The sequence below is a fragment of the Vicia villosa genome, linkage group LG3 (assembly GCF_029867415.1).
Source record: "Vicia villosa cultivar HV-30 ecotype Madison, WI linkage group LG3, Vvil1.0, whole genome shotgun sequence".
Classification (NCBI taxonomy): Eukaryota; Viridiplantae; Streptophyta; class Magnoliopsida; order Fabales; family Fabaceae; genus Vicia; species Vicia villosa.
Genome location: NC_081182.1, coordinates 104,850,182 through 104,871,618, shown reverse-complemented (window position 1 = coordinate 104,871,618; position 21,437 = coordinate 104,850,182). Strand labels below are relative to the sequence as shown.

The 21,437-nt window shown below is 32.6% G+C and overlaps 2 protein-coding genes across 2 annotated transcripts; both read left to right on the top strand.

Annotated features, from left to right (window-relative positions):
- Positions 1-4,733: 4,733 nt before the first annotated feature.
- Positions 4,734-6,423, top strand: LOC131662254 (BTB/POZ domain-containing protein At1g55760). The gene is made up of 4 exons (XM_058931988.1): positions 4,734-4,867; positions 5,064-5,212; positions 5,303-5,421; positions 5,704-6,423. The coding sequence occupies exons 1-4, from the start codon at positions 4,749-4,751 to the stop codon at positions 6,307-6,309; spliced, it is 993 nt and encodes a 330-aa protein (XP_058787971.1). The 5' UTR covers positions 4,734-4,748; the 3' UTR covers positions 6,310-6,423.
- Positions 6,424-8,653: 2,230 nt separating this feature from the next.
- On the top strand, positions 8,654-13,345 carry LOC131662253 (uncharacterized). Its single transcript, XM_058931987.1, has 10 exons — positions 8,654-8,807; positions 9,147-9,318; positions 10,089-10,274; positions 11,071-11,197; positions 11,331-11,417; positions 11,519-11,712; positions 12,221-12,316; positions 12,411-12,504; positions 12,683-12,802; positions 13,001-13,345. The coding sequence occupies exons 2-10, from the start codon at positions 9,157-9,159 to the stop codon at positions 13,102-13,104; spliced, it is 1,170 nt and encodes a 389-aa protein (XP_058787970.1). The 5' UTR covers positions 8,654-8,807; positions 9,147-9,156; the 3' UTR covers positions 13,105-13,345.
- Positions 13,346-21,437: the final 8,092 nt, after the last annotated feature.

Here is a 21,437-nt window from a genome sequence, read left to right as displayed (position 1 = left end):
ATATATATATATATATATATATATATATATATATATATATATATATATATATATATATATATATATATATATATATATATATATATATATATATATATATATATATATATATATATATATATATATATATATATATATATATATATATATATATATATATATATATATATGGAAATAGTAAATAAAATTGATGTTTTTCTAAAACATTCTCTTCTTTGTGACTATGCATAGCGATAAAGAATTTGGGGTACGAACAAGGATATCGATGCCCAGTGCACTGTAAAGTCATGGGTGTTATCGGAGACGCTTTGCACGTCTAATTAAAGCAATCAACTCCCCGCCTAAAGTTAGGGGTGGTGTCATAGAGGCTTTGCACTTCCAACTAAAGCATTATATTTCCCACCTAAAGACAGGGGTATTGTTGAAGACTCTTTGCACGTGCAACCACAAAAATTAATTCCCCACAGGCAATAACGACCCACCCCTTCTAGCAGCTAGCAATTCTATTTAATATTCGATTTAGAGATAACTCTCCAAAATTGATTGAGTCATTCATATCATCATGGTTAAAAGAGGAGAATAAAGACTATTGCTTAGCATACTTTATTTATTCATGAGTAATTTTGAGATTTCAATTTCTCTATTATACTTAGTTATTATGTTTTACCAAATACTAATTATGCTTTCATACATACATTAATCATTGACAATTGATCATCCCCCCCCGTCTCTCTCTCTCTCTCTCTCTCTCTCTCTCTCTCTCTCTCTCTCTCTCTCTCTCTCTCTCTCTCTCTCTCTCTCTCTCTCTCTCTCTCTTCCGACGAATTTGGTAATTACGATATGTTCCTTAGGAAAACCTATATAACCAAAGATGAGAAGTCTTCTTACTACATAAGTTTATATTTATGATACTTTTTTAGTAATATTTTCCTTACTTTGTAACTAGCTTAACATGTAATATGTTTAATTCATTTTCAATATACAAAGTTGTGGAGCGACACCATATGTCGAACAAAGTTAGAAATAAAAGGTACGCATTTTATACACCTTTGGTAAGTAGATTACTTGTGACATTCATTTATTTATAGTTACACGTGTGGTTATATATATTCATGCATGTTTAAATTTGTAGAGAAGGAAACAAAAAGGAGGATACAAATGCGTTTTTTTCATGAAACACGTGTTAAACAATGTCTTTTCCGACATTATTGATTTTTGGGATTAACTCTCTAAGAATCAATAAGGAGGATAAGAATTGTGTAGTGTCAACTGTCTAACCCATAAATAAAATGGAAGGTACTCGGGCGCAAAAAGGCGGTTCATGTGGCGAACATGTGATCCTGCTTGGCATAATACTCCTTTGTCGTAATTCATGAGAGAACGTGTCAAGTGACATATTAGAGGAATAACTAAGGGTTTAAGTGGATCATAAATGCCGATTAAACCAAAAGTTCAAATCAAACCAAACAAAAAAAAAACCCAATTTTTCTGGTTCGGTTCAAAAACCGAACCGAATAGATGAAAACCGATATAGTTTGGTTAAGTTTTTAATTTTAGTTTCTAGAAACTTCCAAACCGATGACCGTAGTTACCCACTTAATCTTTTATTTATCCCATTATTAATCCTAAATTTTACATTTGGCCCAATCTCAACATATTTGTTTAAGCTCCATTCCTTTCAGCAAAACACGCAACTAGCAACCAAACTACAAACAAAGAAAGTGGAACCCTTAAGTCACAAAAACCCCTTTCACATAACTGTTTCTCTCACCGGTCGCCATCACTGTTGCTCTAGCCATCTTCGTTCTCTTGAAAATGAATAAAAAATAAGTTGATGTAAAAAAGTAACTTAAAGAAGTATGTTGGGGCTAGAAATGAAGATTACAAGTATCCTTCATTTGATATTTTGGACGAGTGGAAAGGAAATATACATAGTATTATGTCATTCTTGCATGGCTAAAGATATATTAGTTATACCAGTGACTACCGTTTCCTCTGAGTTAACTTTTAGTACGGGTGGTTAGATACTCGACCCATTTCGTAGTTGTTTGAATTCTAATAATGATGAAGCGTTAATTTGTACTCAAAATTGGATAAGAAAGGCCAATGTGATTGATTTACGAGAACAAATGGATGAAGTGCAACAACATGAAGAAGATATAAAAATTTAAAATCTTTTTAATTGTTTACTTTATTTATCAATGACATTGTCAAACTAATCTTTTATGATTTGTGGGTATGTTTTGATTTTTATAAATTGTTGGAATATGTCTATCAAGTGGCGGGGTTATTAATGATGGAATAGCAACATGGTGTGAATGAAACAATCTAAGTTTAAATTTAATTTGATCTGTTCAAATTGGAAATAAATACAATATTCTTTATTTTAATTATGTGTTTATTTCAATTTATTTTAGGATGGTGAATTGACGATTCAAGTGGGAAAGAAATTGAAATTTTATTTTAGTTGTATATTGTTATTTGATGGTGAACTAATGAACTTGGTTGTATTTTGTATTTCATACGATGGTGAACTTATTTTAGAAGTATTATTCGTTGCTAACTACCAACTTATGTATTTGATGGTATACTTATTTTGGTTATATTATCATTTTCAAGTGCTAATTCTTGTATGTGATGATGAATTTATTTTGGTTGTATTAGTCACTGCCAAGTGCTAATTTTTGTATTTGACAATTGACAGTGAACTTATTTCATGATGTAATGGAAATCATGTCAATATTTTATATGGATTAAGTACAACTCGTAAGTTGTTTGAAAAATAGAGCATAAAATATATAAAATAGATTATATGAAATGTATTATTTGAAAAATAATAACAAAAAATACACCGAAAATCATGATAGTGAATAATATAAAGATGAATATAATATAAAAAAAAGTGATGTAAATCGATTAATCGAACCAAACCGTTTAGTTTGATTCGATTCCATATATGAAAAATACTAAAAACCAAATTGATGGAGATATAGCCTGTTCAAATATTTCAAAAATTAGTCCAAAGAGAATTGATTACACTCCTAGAAATGATTAAAAGACACCGAGATTCAGAGGTTAACTGCATTAGCTATTGTTGAGGTTGATTCATCCAACTCACTCCTATTACTAGGTTAAAGGGTGAGCGCCAGACCCCATTAACAAGCATGAGAACTAATATTCACAATAACTCCCAAATCAAATAACCACGTCTTTAAATACCCAATCAAACAACTAGGTCATTCATTCACTTTTTACATATTAAAATACATTAAACTCTCTTGTGTATAAATAAAATTTCATATAAATAAAATTATCGCAGACAGAATAACACTTATTGTTGTTACTACAACTACAATATTATAAAAAATTTCATATAAATTATTGAATTTTTCAATTAAATATATAACAACTCAATGTAAATATGATTTATATATCGTTAAATAGATATAATTATAATAATGGTAAGTAGGTCAACTTGCAAGTGAGTCACACCTCCACTTGAAACAACAACAGGAAAAGGAATGGGTTTATTCTCCATAAAATGATTTCTTTTTATCCCACTCCAATAGATAGTAGCCCATTTTGCAAATTGCAACTCTACTATTAACAAAATGGAATCTAGCAACACAGTGATGTAGCATGCCATGTAGATGACATATAAAGAATATTAAAACAATACAAGAGTCAAGATATAGTACATATAATATCACAAAATGGAAAGTAACAAATTAAATATCACAATATGAAGTGACCACACTATAGACACTTGGAGAGAAACAAGAAGGTGATCAATTTGGGAAATATCATTAACAAATAAAATTTAACCATTTAGAGGCTAAACCAAATTATTATTTTTTCAATGAAAAGATCAAATTGAAAATAAATTTCACCCATCTAATCTAATTAGTCTAATCTCAAATTAACGATAAAAATTAACTAGGCTTTAGTTAATATCAAATTAAAATACACTAAAGACATAAATTTTTAATATAAACTAAATATAAAGTTTATTAAAAAAATATTTTATATTATCAAGAGTGAAATAAAATCTAAAATCAATGATTACAAATAAACTTCTATTGTTTCATTTAAACCTTCTTTAATTCAAAAGTATAGTTTTATGTAAATTAAACAAAACAAAATTTGCAAGGAAACAATATACTTTGCTTCAAAGCACAAAAAAATGAAATTGAATATTCTTTCCCTTCCAAAAGACATAACCATAAAACTCATTATGAATCTAGACAAAAACCAAACTCATACACCTTCTTGTTCCCATTGACACAAGCAATCTAATGTAAGAGAATTGCCATAACCAAACCAACCAATAGAAATCTTTCATATGGCCCATCACCATCCCATACCAATAAAAGTGCTTTCTCTATAAACCAAAACATATCCAACAAAACAAAACCTCTCTCTCTCTAAAAAAAATTATTTTTTTCTTTCTTACAATATCTAAAGAGTAAAAGCAACTTCAAAATTGTTGCTTGTTGAAAACCATTGAAGGAAAGTAGAAAGCAATCAAAACCCATATAGAAAGTTTTGATTTTTAAAACATTAATATAGTATAGTGATGAAGTGGAACTAGAGAGAGAGAGAGAGAGAGAGGGAGAGAGAGATTCATATGAAGAGTAACGAGTATTGTGGAAGAAAGAGTCAACCTGGGAAAGCCGGGAGAGTTTTTGTTGGAAGGTATATTGGATTGCATCCATGAAATCACAGTTGCACTTTCCTTTCCCAATAGAATGAGTGATTCTCTCTACAAAGTTGATACAACTCCACGTCTTGCTCAATGGAGAATCGAAAACTTGGCTTCTTGCACTTATCGCAAATCAGATCCTTTCAAAATTGGAAACTGGAACTGGTCTCTCTCTCTTTCTCTCTCTCTAAAAAGTTTTCATTTTTAATCATAGTAATGAAAATTTGAAACAGCCCACATGGCTAAATAGATTTGATTATGTTGTAACATGTGAAATATGTCATAAAGTTTGGTTTTTTGCGAGTTTTGTGAGTGTGTGTGGCTTATTACTATGTTATGTTTTTGTTTTGTGTGAATTAAGGTATTTGTCGGTGGAGAAACATAAGGTTGTGTTTGTTAAACTGTTTCCTGAAATATCAAATGTCACAAGAGACAATCCTCCAATTGCATCTTTTATTATGCGTGTGGTGAGTTCTGCTCTTGGAGATCGCAAAGCTCTCACACATCCAGGTAGTTTTTTAGATTCTGGTCTTTGCAATTTTTGTTGTTGTTTCAACAGTTTCTTGTGTTGGTTAATTTCTCTTTTATGATATGATGCAGAGATAAAGGACAAAGTGATCAAGAGCAACGAGGATTTTGTTTGGTCACTTGAGGTTCCACTGTCTGGAAAATTCATCATTGATGTTGATTTCCTTGATTTGAAGATTGCATCCCCAGATGTATGTGCTTAATTCCTATTTCTCTTTTATTGATTTTTGTAGCACTGACACCTCTGAAAAACGTGTCTGTGTCGGACACCTGCCCTAACACTTGTGATATCGTATAATTTAAGTATCATTGGGTCAGGGTTGTGTTCGGGGTGTCTGTGCTTTTTCTATGGTATTCATCGAAAATGATAATTGTTTAGAAACAATTGGCTGTATCAGTGTCACACTGACATGTAACAGACACCGAACACAGTTATTGTCGTGTTTGAAATGTTATTTTTCAATGCATTACAGGGCGGAGAGCCTTGCTCGATATGGGGTGGTGAAGGATTTACTCAAGAAAGATCGAATGCAAAAGCGCTAGGGTCGCTTGGTAAAATGCTGCGAAAAGGAATCCACACGGACATAACCATCAATGCTTCTGATGGAAGTATAGGAGTTCATAGAGCTGTTCTTGCTTCTCGGTCACCCGTCTTCCAAAGCATGTTCTCGCACGATCTTAAAGAGAAAGAGCTGTCGACCATAAACATCACAGACATGTCAATCGAAACATGTCAGGCTTTTTTCAACTATCTTTACGGGATCATAAAAAACGAAGAATTTCTTACTCATAGGCTGGCCCTTCTACACGCAGCAGACAAGTACGACATATCTGATTTGAGAGAGGCCATTCACGAGAGTCTTCTTGAAGATATTGATACGAAGAATGTACTCGAGAGGCTCCAAAACGCGTCACTATACCGATTGACGAAACTGAAGATGAGCTGTATTCAGTATCTCGTTAAATTTGGTAAAATATTCGAAATTCGGGGTGATTTCAATACCTTCCTCCAAAATGCAGACAGGGATCTCATTTCTGAAGTCTTCGCGGAAGTTCTCGGAGCCTGGAAAGGATATTGAAGATCTTGCAGCTTCGAATGATTTGTCTTATTAAATATACCAAAGAAATAGATTCTTGAAATTGTTGTCAAAATGTGAAGGATTTGCATTGATGAACTTAATTCTTTTGCTCAATTGTTTTTTTTTCTCCTTATTTTCTTGTACATATTTATGTCATGCTGTTAAATATATATACCACAAGTGTGTATTGTTTACAAAAAAAACATGTAAATTAAACAAAAAAGAACATATATTTGTGAATTCAAATGATTATGAATTCTGATATACTTGTTTGTTATGTTCTATTTTTCTGTTTTACGAGATTCTTACATTTGTAGTATTGTACCTAACAGAACGATATTTAGAAGTTAGTATCATTCTCTTGATTCCTTCCAGATGTAACTGACCAACTGTATTCCAATTTTAACTTAACCGGGTCGAAACTTTAAAGTGAATCCAAACCTGCACTAAAACTGTCTTATGATGTGCATATAATACAAAAGGAATGTAAAAGCAATCTGAAACTTGTCTACCAAGGTTTTGAGATGCAATGAACTGAACTCATATGGTTCAGTTTCACATATCACAACAACATACCACTCCTTCCACTTGGCTTCTATAAGTTTATCATAAAGAATTTAGAGCATTACGTTGTGGATTTCGATTTTCTCCGGTCGCAAGTTCACGCATTCAAAGCACCACTGATCATTAGATTGAGATTAAACGGTTAGCTGGACTGTATCGATACTATCTTAAAAATTGTAGTTGAGACTAATTCAACCCTATAAAACCAATTTATAAGGTGAAAATTGTCGTCCACTTATAAACATATATTACCATATTTGAGGGTCCTTAATAATATCATTAGAATGAAACATATTGAATCGAAGGGAATGATGAGAAGAGGACTTTTTCTTAATATATCACACATAAAGGAGAAAGAGAGTATCTCTTGATATCAAAGCAAGAAAAACCATTCCATTATCTCCCATATAACCAAACACATATAATGGCTGAGAAGAAAGATACCTCCACTTTGATTTAAATATAAACTTTCTTGCCTTGTACTTAACATGGTAACTTCAAACGTGGACCACAAAGTTTTGGTCACTCATATAACATGAAACAAAAGCAACATATAACATATTTTAATTTGAATTACACATAAAGTTTAGCATCAAAACCAAAATCAACAAGAATAACACATGAAAGTAAAACAAAAAAACAAGGCAAAAGGGGTGTGAATTGTGATTAACTTGAAACTTTGAAGAACAAAGCAGTAGATAAAACAATAAAATTGTTGAGCAACTTACCTTTAACAGTGAGAGTATTGGAAAGGGTCATCATCAATTCATATGTTTTCAACAGAAGTAGTTTAGTTAGAACTTGGAAGAGAAAAGAGAAGGGACATGTGAAGTTAACAAGTAATTGCATTATGCTTGATGTGATAAATGCTCTGGCAAGAATATGGAATATTACTAGGATCTTTCTTTTGGTTATGATATGATACGTGACACTTATTTAATTATTATTACTTTGGTCTCTTGTATGATTTATAATAACTTCTCAATTAAAATAAGTTTATGGTTGTTCACATATATAAAACTTCTTAAAAGCTCAGCATTGTTGATTACATTACATGAACTTTCTATGTTCACTTGTCCCAAATCTTATAACATGTTAGATTTGAACCATCATCACAGTGCCTTATTTGAGGAAACACTCTGTACAATTTATCACTCTTATGTAAGGTCAGGGATTGGCCTTGAGCCTGGGGTTTAGGACCTCCAAAAGTATAGGCCTCAAAATTAGTTTTAAAAAATGATAAATCTAAAATAAATAAATAGATATTAGTTGTTCAATAAGCAATTTAAGTTAATTAGCATAGTGGTAAAGAAGTTTGTTTTTAAAATTATCACAAAACCTTCAAATTATTAGGGACGACTCTGTGTACAGTTATAAAATTCATATCTATTGTATGTTAAAAATATATAAATTCTCACTGTTAAATACTCTCACTGTTAAATATTTATGAATTTATTTTTGTAAGTTCTCTATGAAGCAAACTTATAACATGTAAAAATAATTTAAAATAATTTTATTTTTGTAATAAAAATAACTTCTATAAATATTTATTTTAATAAATACTTTTGCTATAAGCTCCAATGGGCCTCTCAGTCTCTCATGCATAATTCTTTTTTTTAATAATAATAATAATAATAATAATAATAATAATAATAATAATAATAATAATAATAATAATAATAATATTAATAAGAATAATATTAATAATAATAAGAATAAATATAGACAGATGGCAAGATTTGGATCGAGCGATTTTTCTAACGGGTGAGATTGAGTGCCGAAACATTTCACAGAGATTAGGGTTTAAGGGCTCAACGAAAACAAAACAAAACTAAACCCAGCAAAGTCTGAGTTCTCTCTTCGCTTAACTTTGCAAATTTCTACTACGCCGCCAGTTCATCCTCCTCCCTCCTCCGTGTACCGTAATTCTCCAGGTTTCTCTATCCACTTTTCTTGTATAAATTATCATCACTATCTCCGATTTCAAACCTTCACCATTCCAATTTTTCGAATACCTAGGTGTTTTCTACTCTTTCAAATCGATATATGTTTCTTTTTGTTAGTGTTTATGATTCTAATTTGATGATAGGTTTTTCCATGTTTTTCTCAAGTTTAGATTGAGGTTTTCACTCATCAATTGCCGGTTTTCTGATTAAACTTTAGGTTCATAGATTGTACTTACTAGAGTTGCTTTATTTTTGTTCAACATAATTGAACTACTTGGCTAGTACATGTTGTTTATTAACATTTCTTCTTTTATGCTATATCTCTAGATTTTTAACCATGTCGGAGGAAGAGGACTCGATGTCGGAGATCGAAGATCAAGAACAGAATGGAGGAGTACCTGATTACATTATGAACTTGGAAGACGTTCCATCGAAGCTCCCTTCACATCTTGAACTTCACAAAACTCGCGTTATTTGTAATTTGGATGCTCCTCAGCATGTATCTATCTATCTTTCCCTTTTACTATTACTACTATTCCACTCTTTTTTCTTCCTTTGAAAAACAATGAAGCACAGACACGATACGGGTATCGTATCGGATACGGAGATGCATATCCGATATGGAGAGACGTTAGTAATTGAAAAATCTAGGATACAATACGATATAATTAAGATATGTATATACAAAAATTAAAATTAAACATTAGTTAAATGATTCTCTAACAAAAACCAATTGAGTTTGCAAAATTTGATAATAATTGGTAAAAGAATTATGAGAAAAAGAAAAGATAGTTAAAGTTGACAGAAAAGTAATTAAAGGAAAAATTTGATTCTTGTAATAGAAAAAATGAAAGTGATGAGGTAATTCAAGTTGAGAAAAGAAATATCAAGGATGAGGAAGATTGATTCATGTTCTAGAAATATGAATAGTCTTGAGATTAACTAGCTGTATCCGCAGCATATCGGAGATGTGTCGGCAGCGTATCACAATGTATCGCTGCCGTATTGGGATATATCGGAATTTCTTTGTTTTTTAATTTTTAAATAATTTTTTTGGATATTCCTCTGATATGTATTGGATATGTTGTGGAATAGATTTTAGAGTATCCGTGCTTCATTGTTGCAAAACTTCTATTAGCTATACATGTTTTGATATACGACTTAATCAAGGGCTTGTCTTTCTTTATTGTCTTTTTATGAATGGTTGGATATTATGTTTTGTTTGGTATTTGTTACTGAAGATTTTTGTTTTGTTTTGGGGTTATGCAGACAGATACCATACAATATTCTGGTGCTTATGCAGCATTAGGAGTTGATAACAGTGTACGATTGGATAATTTTTGTAATAACTTCAAGGTTGAAGTGAAGCGGTTTACAGATGAGGACATTGAGTTTGATATGATTGGTATTGATCCATCAATTGCCAATGCTTTTCGAAGAATTCTCATAGCAGAGGTGATATATTTCTCCTTCTCCCATTATTTACAATACTGTGATATCATATTTGGTTTTGAATATATTGTGGAATCTATTAAGTTTAAATGCTTTAACATTTTATCAAACACTAGTTTGTTTCTATTTTTTTGTCGATGTTCATTAGGAAAACCAGTGAATTTTGGCCTTTTTGTGGTGGAAGTAGTTTAATCATCATTCATTTTTGTGGATAGCTGTTAACCTAATACCATGTACTAGTATGTTTTGGGATGATGATTTCTTATGGAATTATTTTGTTATACAATGCATATAATTGCATAGAAATGACCAAGTTAATTTGCATTGTTTATCAAATACTATTTTGTGGAGATGATTGATTATGCAGTTATTTTTAATTGAACGTGCCGCCTTTAATAAGAAGAAAGTTCTCTAAATTTTAAATTGGTCATAAGTCATAGGATAGGAGGCACAATATGGAAAAGCGCGGGTGTTATGCAGTTATTTTTAACCGAACGTGCCGCCTTTAATAAGAAGAAAGTTCTCTAAATTTTAAATTGGTCATAAGTCATAGGAGGCACAATATGGAAAAGCGCGGGTGAAGTCATTTAGGTCTGATGTTTTGCTCAAAATCTGAAAGCCTGCAGCCTAGAGCTACTCCTGCTATGCATAACATATTATAGTAATTTCATTTTCATCTTTATGTGTTGCTCTTTGTACATTGGCTTTAGTTGGTTATTACTTATTAACAAGACTGTATTCCCAGCCTAATGGAGGTAGGCAAACTTTAATTTTCTCTAATTTTTTTTTTCAAATCTAGGTTCCAACAATGGCTATTGAAAGAGTATATATTGCGAACAATACTTCACTTATACAAGATGAAGTTCTTTCCCATAGATTGGGTCTTATTCCAATTTATGCTGATCCAAAGCTATTTGAATATCCAGGTTTTGTATTTCTCATTCTTGCTTATATGACTTTCTTGGTAATAAATGGAAATATTATTCATGTTGTTTGGTGGACATCCCTTATATGGTGAGGTTGAATATTTATTATTTTCTCTCTCTTTTTTATAAATAGACAATGCCGGAGGTGAAAACAATGAAAAGAACACCATAGTTTTCAAACTACATGTCAGTTGTAAAAAGGGTCATCCACGTATTACTGGTAAATGACCTGAAACTCTTGGTTAATAGTATTTTTGCTGATATTGATATATTCTCCAGCTATTTAACTCCCTGTTTGATTATATTACAATATAAATGCAGTGAAATCAGATGCCCTGAAGTGGTTGCCTAACGGAAGTGAGCTTGTTGCTGATAATACCAAACCAAATGCTGATTCAAAGCCAAAAACATTTACATCTTTTAGTTGCAGTCAAGGCTCACGTCCTGAATTCTCCAAAAAACCACCTGCTCCTAATAATTTGGATATTATATTAGCTAAACTTGGACCTGGTCAGGTAACTCCCTCCCCCTCTCCCCGTTCTTTCCTACGACTACCTTGCATTGTGTACTTTGTTGATGAAGAAACTAATAGAATAAACTAAGCTATAGGTCTGATGAACTTTAGAACTAGAAAACACGAACAGAGTTTGCTATTAATCCATTAGGCCATCAAGGTTAATGAACCAAATTCTGTTGAGTTGGACCGGAAGATAGCTCTACTGAGCTTAATCCAACCCCAACACGTATTTTTCCCTTAATTTTGAATAGTGATACTATGCATGTACCCTGGTATATGTTATGATATTGGTATGGTACAGCTGGGTTAAATAGTTTCATGGATTTACAAGCCGGGTTAATGGAAATTCCATGAGTTTACATGGTCTAATGAATTTGAAAATCTCAGTATGAGTTATATTTGATTTTGCAATCATGTAATTAGTTATTGTCCTCAAATTGAAAACTTGAAATTGTACTTACTAGTTACTAGTGAATATAATAGTTGTTAAACACATGCTTTTCTAGGAAATCGAACTTGAAGCTCATGCTGTTAAAGGCATTGGCAAGACACATGCAAAATGGTCTCCGGTTGCCACTGCTTGGTATCGAATGCTTCCCGAGGTAGGAAATATCATTGATATTGATTGCTGCTTAACATTAACAGACTGAAAAAAGTGACAACCTGACATTTGTGTGCTTGGATTTTCTTCTCTAGGTTGTACTCACAAAAGATGTTAAGGATGACCTGGCCGAAGAACTAGTTAGTAAGTGTCCAGCTAAAGTATTTGATATTGAAGATATTGGAAAAGGTAATTCAGTTCTTTTGCTTGATGTCCTAGTATTAGATTTTAATAACTTTCTGTTCTGAACCCTGATGGTTAGAGATCATGTCCAAATGATTTTGCATTATTGTTAATCTATCGTGATCCCAAACTCCTATTTCTTTGGCTTTCTTTCAATTGACTGATTTTGTTGCTGTGTGCATAGGTAGAAGAAGGGCTACTGTAGTCAATGCACGAGCATGCACTTTATGTAGGGAATGTATCAGAGGAGGGCAAGAATGGGAGGATCGAGTAGCACTGCGTCGAGTCAAAGATCATTTTATTTGTAAGTATTATGTCGTATACTAAATCCTTGGTATTAGAACTCCGAAGTTTTCTCGACACTACAATTTTGGCAACCTTGGGATTCTAGTTTCTTTTAAAGTAGTAAGTTTAAAGCTTGGGTTTGACCAAGTTCTGATATGGACTATTGTTTTATAATCTCGGAAATATCTTACACCTGATTTTTTACTTGTTTTTCTAGTTACTATTGAATCAACGGGAGCATTACCGCCTGATGTGCTATTTACCGAAGCGGTGAAAATTCTGGAAGATAAGTGTGAACGAGTTATTACAGAGCTTTCTTGATTATTCTTTTTGCAATGTTTTTAAATGAATGAAAAATTAAGATGTTGTACATGATCAATTCAGTTATTATTTGATTTTCTATGAACAAGTATATAACTTGTGGTATGAAATCACGTAGTTTGGATGTGCATGTGACATGTCTGCAGAGACATGATCAGTTTTGTTTGTACCGCCCAAAACTTACGATCTTGGCAGTAGTTTCATTCCAGATTGCTAGTTTATTGCAAGTGCTTTAATTCCATTGCCACTGTTGATTATAATACAATAATGATTTGATTACTTAGAGTAGGTAAAAGCGATACAAGTTATTTTAGCTTATCTTATTGTTATTTGGATGTAAATAATACAATTGTAAGAGTATAGTATCACGTTAGATATAATTATATACCTAAATTTCCAAGTGATGTATAAACCACGCAAAATGCTTTCTTCATAACTCATTTCTCATAAAATTAGTTTTCTATTAAAAAAACTATTGAGCCAGTTTGCTAGAGTGTCGGCCTAAGGGTGAAGCTGGTAGGCCTCTCCCCAAATATATGGTTCACTAACCCTTTTAAATATTTTAATTTTTTCATTTAAAAAAAGTATTTATTTTAAGACCTAAAATATCAAATAGTGTTAAGAGAGCTAAACAAAAAAGAAAGATTATTCAAGTGCAATTCACCGTATTTAAATTTCAATTAATTTTTTAAATTTAATATACACACACTCGTTCTTTCTTTTGTTAAGTTGTTTATTAGCTAGATTTACATATCCTAAAATCATTTAAACAAAAATATATATTAAAAAAATAACCCATTTGTGCACCATTTTGACCCTATCAATCATTTGTAAAAGTCTTGATTCTTTGTTGTCAAAAATACAAAAAATTTCTTTCTTTCTAAATAATTCATATGTTTTGTCAAAATTAACAAATGAATTGCCGAGCTCAAAAATTGTGTTTATTCATAATTTAGATATCATGACTTATGGAATTATAAATAAATATAAACCTAACAAATTTTCTCCTAAATTCAATAATTTAATGTTGAATTTAAACACCTGCAGCACCCAAGGTCTTCTCATTTTTCATGACTCCAATATGTGTTCTTAGTCGTTTAAACACTTCGAGTCCCACAACCTTGGTCATAATGGTTGTTATCTGCACCTTGGTACCATTGTACTCGAGTTCTACAACTCCATCTCTAATCAAATCTCTGAAAAAATGGAAACGAGCATCGATATGCTTGCTCTGTCCATGTAACACGGGTTTTTTGGACAGTTTAATGGTAGAGTTGTTGTTACACAACACCGTGGTTGCTCATATAACCCTTATAGCTTATTTTATGTGAGATATTTAATTCTTTTATACTTGAATTTTAGGGTAATTTATATTTTGAGTAATGTCTTTTATTTATGTTTTATGTTACTTTAGTTAATTTAGGATATAACACAGTAGGTGCTCTCTTCTATCATTTTTATGTGTCTTGTGCTCATGCAGAATTAGCTCAAATGACGAGTTACGTCACGACAGGAATCCTGGAACACCATCAAGTAGGCCTTATTCCTGAACATGCTGGTATGAGTTCTCAACTTCAGCACTAATGCTGGCGTGGCATAGATTTGAGAAGAGAATATGGTTAAGTTTAGAAAATAAATAGATAAGGATGAAATGCTACAAGACAAAGGAGAAAAAGAATGGATAATGATGAAAACGCTACAAGACAAAATTCTTAAAAGCTGCTAGACTGCTGCTGCCGCAATGCTGCCATAGTGTCATGTCGTCTCCCATGTGCAGTTCACTATCATAGTACAACACAAAGGAATATGCTTTATTCTTTGGGCTTAAGTTAATTGATCATTGTAAAGGCCCGAGAACCTAAGAGAAACAATATGCAGTTGAGAAATCTCTATAAATAGAGCTACAATGCAAACTTAGAGAAAATTGTGCATAAGTGAAATTAAGGAGGAGCCAACATTCTCGTCGAAGGGAGGCATGACAGAAGATGTCACTTGCTGATTAGCAAGTTGCAAGTGATTTAAGTCTCATCTTTATATTTATCATTTCTATCTTCTTGCTTAGAAATGTGTATCTTAAGGTCTCTTTGTGTTGTGCTTATTGACATTCTGGAACTTGCAAAACAAAAGTCAAGACAAATGTCTTAACACAAATCACAATGTCATAACAGATGTTATAACATCACGTGCTGACAGAAAACATTTTTATCAAACATAAATTATGCTGAATTAAATTGTAGAAGGTAAAAGAACACAATCAATTGTTAACCCAGTTCAGTGCAACTCACATGGGGGATAACAAGCCTGGAAGAAAATCCACTATAATAGTAATAATTCAAAGTCTAAATAGACTCAGTTTACAAATTATCACCTAATCACTACTTCTAAGCAATTTCTACCTAGAAATCTCCTAGATATGAGAAACCCCTCTCACTTTCACAATCACCTTAATGATTAAAATCAGCCACAGTCCCAGTAGGGATGACAAGCATACCCAAACCCGCGAGGTCCACCCGCACCTGAATCCAAGTCAACGGGTGAAAACCCGAGTTGACTGGTTCGGGTTTGGATAGTGTGAAACCTGCACCCGAAATCTGAAATCACACCCGCTTATATATATATATATATATATATATATATATATATATATATATATATTAAGTATTTTAAGTATTTTGCTCCGGGTTCGGATTTGAGTGAAAAAATTCGAACCCAACAGGTGTGGGCGTGGGTGTTATTTTGCCACCCAAATAGCCTTTGAGTTCGGGTTCGGGTAGTAAATTCGGATGCGGGTTTGGGTAGTTTGAAACTCACACCCGACCCGACCCGTTGTCATCCCTAAGTCCCAGTGACTAGTACCAAAGAAACCAAATAGAAGATGACACTTCCAATAAACAATACTTGGTCTTGCTTAAAAGCTCCAACCAAGAACAATATTTAACTCTTTTGCTTACAAGCTTCAAGAGTGAGAACAGTCAGTCTACCTCAATGTATCAGAAGATACATGAGTGACATACAAACAAAAATACTAAAACCTTAAAAGACTCCCAAAACCTAAACCCTTATTTTGCACTCACTCTTTGTTGTTTTGAATGCTTGTTATTTTAGGTCTTGCAAATCCTTAATTATATACTCTTGCAGTATGAGCTTGGACTTTTGAAACAAATCAAATCTTCTTCTTTTCAATCAGCTGCAAGATCTTCACATAAAATAGAAACAAATCAAATCAAATCCAAATTTCCTAAAAAAGTCTCCAAGATCCTTTTTATGCAACCAAATCAAATCTGCATTGGCTGCACCTGTATGACCACTAGAATCCTCCAGAATCGCATATTTTTCAATCAAATCTTCAAGGAAATAAACCAGCAGTACTGTCAAGATTTTCTGGTATAGCATGTCACAACATCTGGCAGAACATATGTCAAAACACATGACAACATCTTGCTTAACATCAGATAAGAACCATGTTTTAGTAAAATTTACGCCAACTATAAAACCATGGATCTAACACTTGTGTTTGTTGGATAATGTGAAGTTTAATGAATTAGTAATCTTTTCTATGTTTGAATGAGTTGTCTTGATATATTTTGTTCATGTGAATTTATGTCATATGTATATTTCTTTGTCTTGCCAGCTTAGAAGTAGATAACAACTTATTAATGTTGAGAGATGTTTAACAAGTGAATTTCATGATAAATGTGGTTGAAAATAATAGGATAGAGATATTCACTAGATTAACTACTTTAGAGATAAAGAGCTACACTCATAGGGGAAATTCAGAATGAACCCATACATGCAACAAGGTTACAAGTGATGCTTAGATATTTGTCCCCTTGCTTTGATGTATATGTCTATGATGTTGTAGAGATACACCTCTAGATCACGTTTGACCTCATTTGTCACGACTATACTTAACAGACTCATACATGAGATGAATTCATTAAATAGAATATTGTCCAACATATTCTTTCTCTCTCTGTTAAACCTTAATTATCTTATATGTTTCCAATTTCTTAACCACGTGACACGTACCATTATTTTATTATCTTTGCTCATGTTTACTTTACAACTTCTTCTATAAAAGTCATTATGCTTAGTACAATCTCTGTGGGATCGATACTTTTTCTTATCATTGCTACTAATTTGACTGTATCAAGTTTTTGGCGTCATTGTTGGGGATTTTTTTCATTAATATTTTGATTTTTCATTGAAGCTTTTGCTATTGTTTTATATTATTGAAGTTAGAGTAAGAAAATATTAAGAAAACTGAGTTAGCAGACACATTACTTAATTTTTAATATGCTTCAATCTATTCATAACATGTTTCAAATGTGGGTTCTAATAAGTTGAAAATAAAATAAAATATAGTGTTTACTTATTAGGGAATTATGCCACCATATCTCATTGAAAGGAACCCTATGGAAACTCAATTTCGTCCGTGCGTTCTCGGAAGTGTATTTTCGGTACGCACCCTTGACATCACTCAGGCAAGACCAAATGTGGTGGCACCTCATTCTGAAATTAAAAAGCATACTTAGTGCGGGAAATGGAAATTCTGTCACCTTTGCATTTTAGATATTATCAGAAGTGTATTTATGAAAGAAATAAAAAGTCAAATTGCTTAAAACAACTACTAGCATGAACCAGCATGATCATCTTCATTCTCCAAAAGTTTCCATAAACCCTATCCAAAAACCCTTCCATCCGCAATCAATTTTTTCACTTGAAATCTTCATTCTTGTGGTTCATCATATCAAAAGGAGCTAAAGGAAGTGAAATTTAAGATAAAGTTCATTCATTTCAACGCTCATTCATCACATTAATCTGGTTTTTCATAGAAGAAAGGTCATGTTGATACCAAAAATGTACTTCCGGTTATGCAATGAACTGGACCGGATATACAATTATGGTATCTGTCTGTGCTTATTTTCCAGCAATTGCTTCCTTGCTAGAGATATTTCTTAGTTAAATGTTTTTTTACATTAGGCATGGTGCATCTCGATGTTATTCCCAAGCCTATTGTGTCTCAAGTTGTTTCATCTCTCTTAGTTAAGGTGGTAGATATTCTGAACCATTTTAAAAATGAAGAAGAGTATGAATTTCATGATGACATGCTGCAATGGATTCATATAGAGGCCACCAAACTAGGGTTTTTTTGTTGTGATCGGAAGGTCTGATAATGGTTCGGATAGAAGATATACATTTGTGACATTCACATGCAAATGAAGTGGGAAGTATAAATGTTCTCTCCGGAATTTGAAACGAGATGATACCAGTTGTTATCGGTTGGAAAATAATAAATGAAGATTTAATGTGATATATGGTTTACATAATCATGATTTATGTGCAAATTTAGCAGGTCATCCAATTGCATGTCGGCTATTGCCGGAAGAGAAGGAATGTGTTTTTGACATGACATTGAATTTTTTACCTCCCAAAAACATACTTGTAACCTTGAAGCGCAAAAGACCCGGGAATATCTCAAATATCAAGTCACCAATTAGCGCTTAGGGGGATCGAACTGAAATGCAACATCTCTTGTAACTTCTAGATGATAACAACTACGTTTCTAGACACTGGAGATGTGAGGATGGAGTTACAATGATATATATATATATATATATATATATATATATATATATATATATATATATATATATATATATATATATATATATGAGCTTATCAAGTGAGAGCATTTTATAATGAGAGATGAGAGGAACAAATATCAACCATTGGATTCATCAAGAGAGAGAAGTTAATAGCCACATTAATGTATTAACATTCTCTCTCTTGATGAATCCAATGGTTGATATTTGTTTATCTCATCTCTCATTAGAAAATGCCCTCACTTGATATGCTCTCATATATATATATATATATATATATATATATATATATATATATATATATATATATATATATATATATATATATATATATATATTGGACTCATCCTTATTCCATTAACCTGTTTAATATGTTTCCCACTACAGGCTTCCATTGTTGGAAATTGTTGGTGCTACGTCGACTGAGAAGACGTATTATGTTGGTTTTGCATTTCTAGAGTGCAAAAAAGAGGACAATTTTGCATTGGCTTTAGAGGTTTGTCGGTCAATGTTAAAGGACTAAGAAGATATGTTGAAAGTCATTGTTTCCAACGAGATACCACATTAATAAATTTGGTTGCAATGGTATTTCTCACTTCTTATGCATTACTAAGAATGTGAGAAGTCGGGTTAAACCTCCGGTAGGGACGAAACAAATAGCGGGTGAAGATGGAAAATTGGTCAAGGCGGTCGTTATTGTGGAGAAAATTATGTATGCATGGAATGTTATAATAAAGGCATATACGAAAGAGATATATGTTGTTATACAATTCAGGAAGGTGTGTGTGAAATATTCCGATTTACTGAAATATGTTGAAAGCATAATTTTGGACGAGGTAAAAGAGAAGATTTTTTGTGCTTAGACCAATCAGGTTTTGCACCTTGGAAATACAACAACAAATCGAGTTGAGTCTGCTCATGCTTGTCAGAAGAATTGGTTGGGAAATAGCAAGGGTGGTTTGTGTGCGGATTGGAAATTTATGAACCAAATGATACTAAACCAGCATAATGAGATACAAATATTATTTGGTCGTAGTATCACAGTGTTGGAACACCAGTTCAAAGAGAACACTATATATTCTCAAGTGGTCAACGACATATATCGATCAAGTCTGAATTTTATTTTTCACGAAGTCAGACGAGCTTCTAATGTAGGTTCTGATAGCTCAAAGTGTGGTTGCACACTTGTGAAAACATATGGTCTCCCATGTGCTTGTGTCATATCTAAGAATATGAAACTTGATTGTCCGATACAAATGGACGAGGTCTGGAGTCATTGGTAAAGGCACAATTTTAAAGATGATGGTGTTATGAAAGACGGTAAATCGAATGTCTTCATCTTGACATAATGGGAAGTGATACAAGAAAGATTTTTGAAATTCGATGACAACACAAAACTCCATATCAAAGAGCAATTGAGGAAGATTGCATTCCTGGATACCACATAATTGAAACCACCCTCTCAACTGGTAAAAACGAAAGGAGCACCTAAGAAGGTGAAACCTACACCGGGCGACAATTCAACAACAAGGAGTCCATCATATTTTGAACACATTGTCAAAAAATTTCCTGATTCATCGACTCTGAAATCTCATAAAAGTATTTTTAAAGGAGTCTGCGTTAGCAAACCACCTCCTACACCACCTCCATCAAAAAATATCATTCATCGAGGAAATGTCGGATTTTATGGACAATTACCTTGAACAGATCGTCAATGTCTGGGGTGAGGGTAATTGACGGTAATGTATTATGTTGTGGAATATAAGCATTTTGTAGTTTGTCAAAAAATACCAGCATCCAATACAATTACATGCCTCTATTTCCGTTCTACTTCTACTTTTTAATATCAGGGAACTTTTCGGAGATGCATCTCTAGAATAAATAAGGGTGATTTCAGACTTACATATCTGGTACATTCTCTGTCAGCATATAGGATTTGTGTGGTCCATAATATCATTCCACTACTATAAATAAGCCCACTTGACATATTGTTTCATACCAAAATACCAAATACCAGAATGAACATCATTTGCCATGTTAAAAATGTTAAATTTACCGATAATACACCATTAAAAGAATCTAAGATCATCGAGTACACCCCTCTTGAAGATCGCAATACACACTGGAAAACCTTCTACTATATGGACAAAATCGCAAAATTGTGAAAATCGAGTATCGCTCGCCATCCATTGACAAAGAATGGAATCTTGAGTTCAACAACCATGAGCTGAAGACGGACGCTGATTTACGGGCTATGTGGTCAACCTTCTTCCGTAAAGTTCCGATCGAGTTGGATGCGACTACTTCGAGACTGATCGATGATATTATCAAGATGTTGCAACGTCCACCTAGATGTTAAAATGTAATGTTTGATCTATGTTAAATCTCTTATGTATTTCTTATTTTATGATATCAATGGTATTTTGATTTTGTGAAGTTAGTGTATTCAATTATGTTTTTCTACATTCTATAAGGTATTATTTCGGAAATGTACTATCGGTTGGACATCAGAAATGTAACTCCGAAAAAATTTGTGATTTATTACATCTTGATGCGTCCCGAAGATGTATCTCCGAAATCTATAAATATTTAAGTACTTTCGCATGGTGCTAAAAAATCATAGGGTGTGTTAAAAAATTCTCATTTATTATTGGTCCATTATACAGTTTTTTTACTTGGGTACTCAGCCCAGCCAAGCTTAGCTCAATAAGTTGGGTTTTAAGGCCC

Coding starts and splice junctions, on each gene's coding strand:
- LOC131662254 (XM_058931988.1), top strand. CDS start 4,749: ATGAGTGATTCTCTCTACAAAGTTGATACAACTCCACGTCTTGCTCAA. Junction 4,868..5,063: donor AAAATTGGAAACTGGAACTG/GTCTCTCTCTCT, acceptor GTGTGAATTAAG/GTATTTGTCGGTGGAGAAAC. Junction 5,213..5,302: donor CAAAGCTCTCACACATCCAG/GTAGTTTTTTAG, acceptor GATATGATGCAG/AGATAAAGGACAAAGTGATC.
- LOC131662253 (XM_058931987.1), top strand. CDS start 9,157: ATGTCGGAGGAAGAGGACTCGATGTCGGAGATCGAAGATCAAGAACAG. Junction 11,198..11,330: donor AAAGCTATTTGAATATCCAG/GTTTTGTATTTC, acceptor TTTTATAAATAG/ACAATGCCGGAGGTGAAAAC. Junction 11,418..11,518: donor GGGTCATCCACGTATTACTG/GTAAATGACCTG, acceptor ATATAAATGCAG/TGAAATCAGATGCCCTGAAG.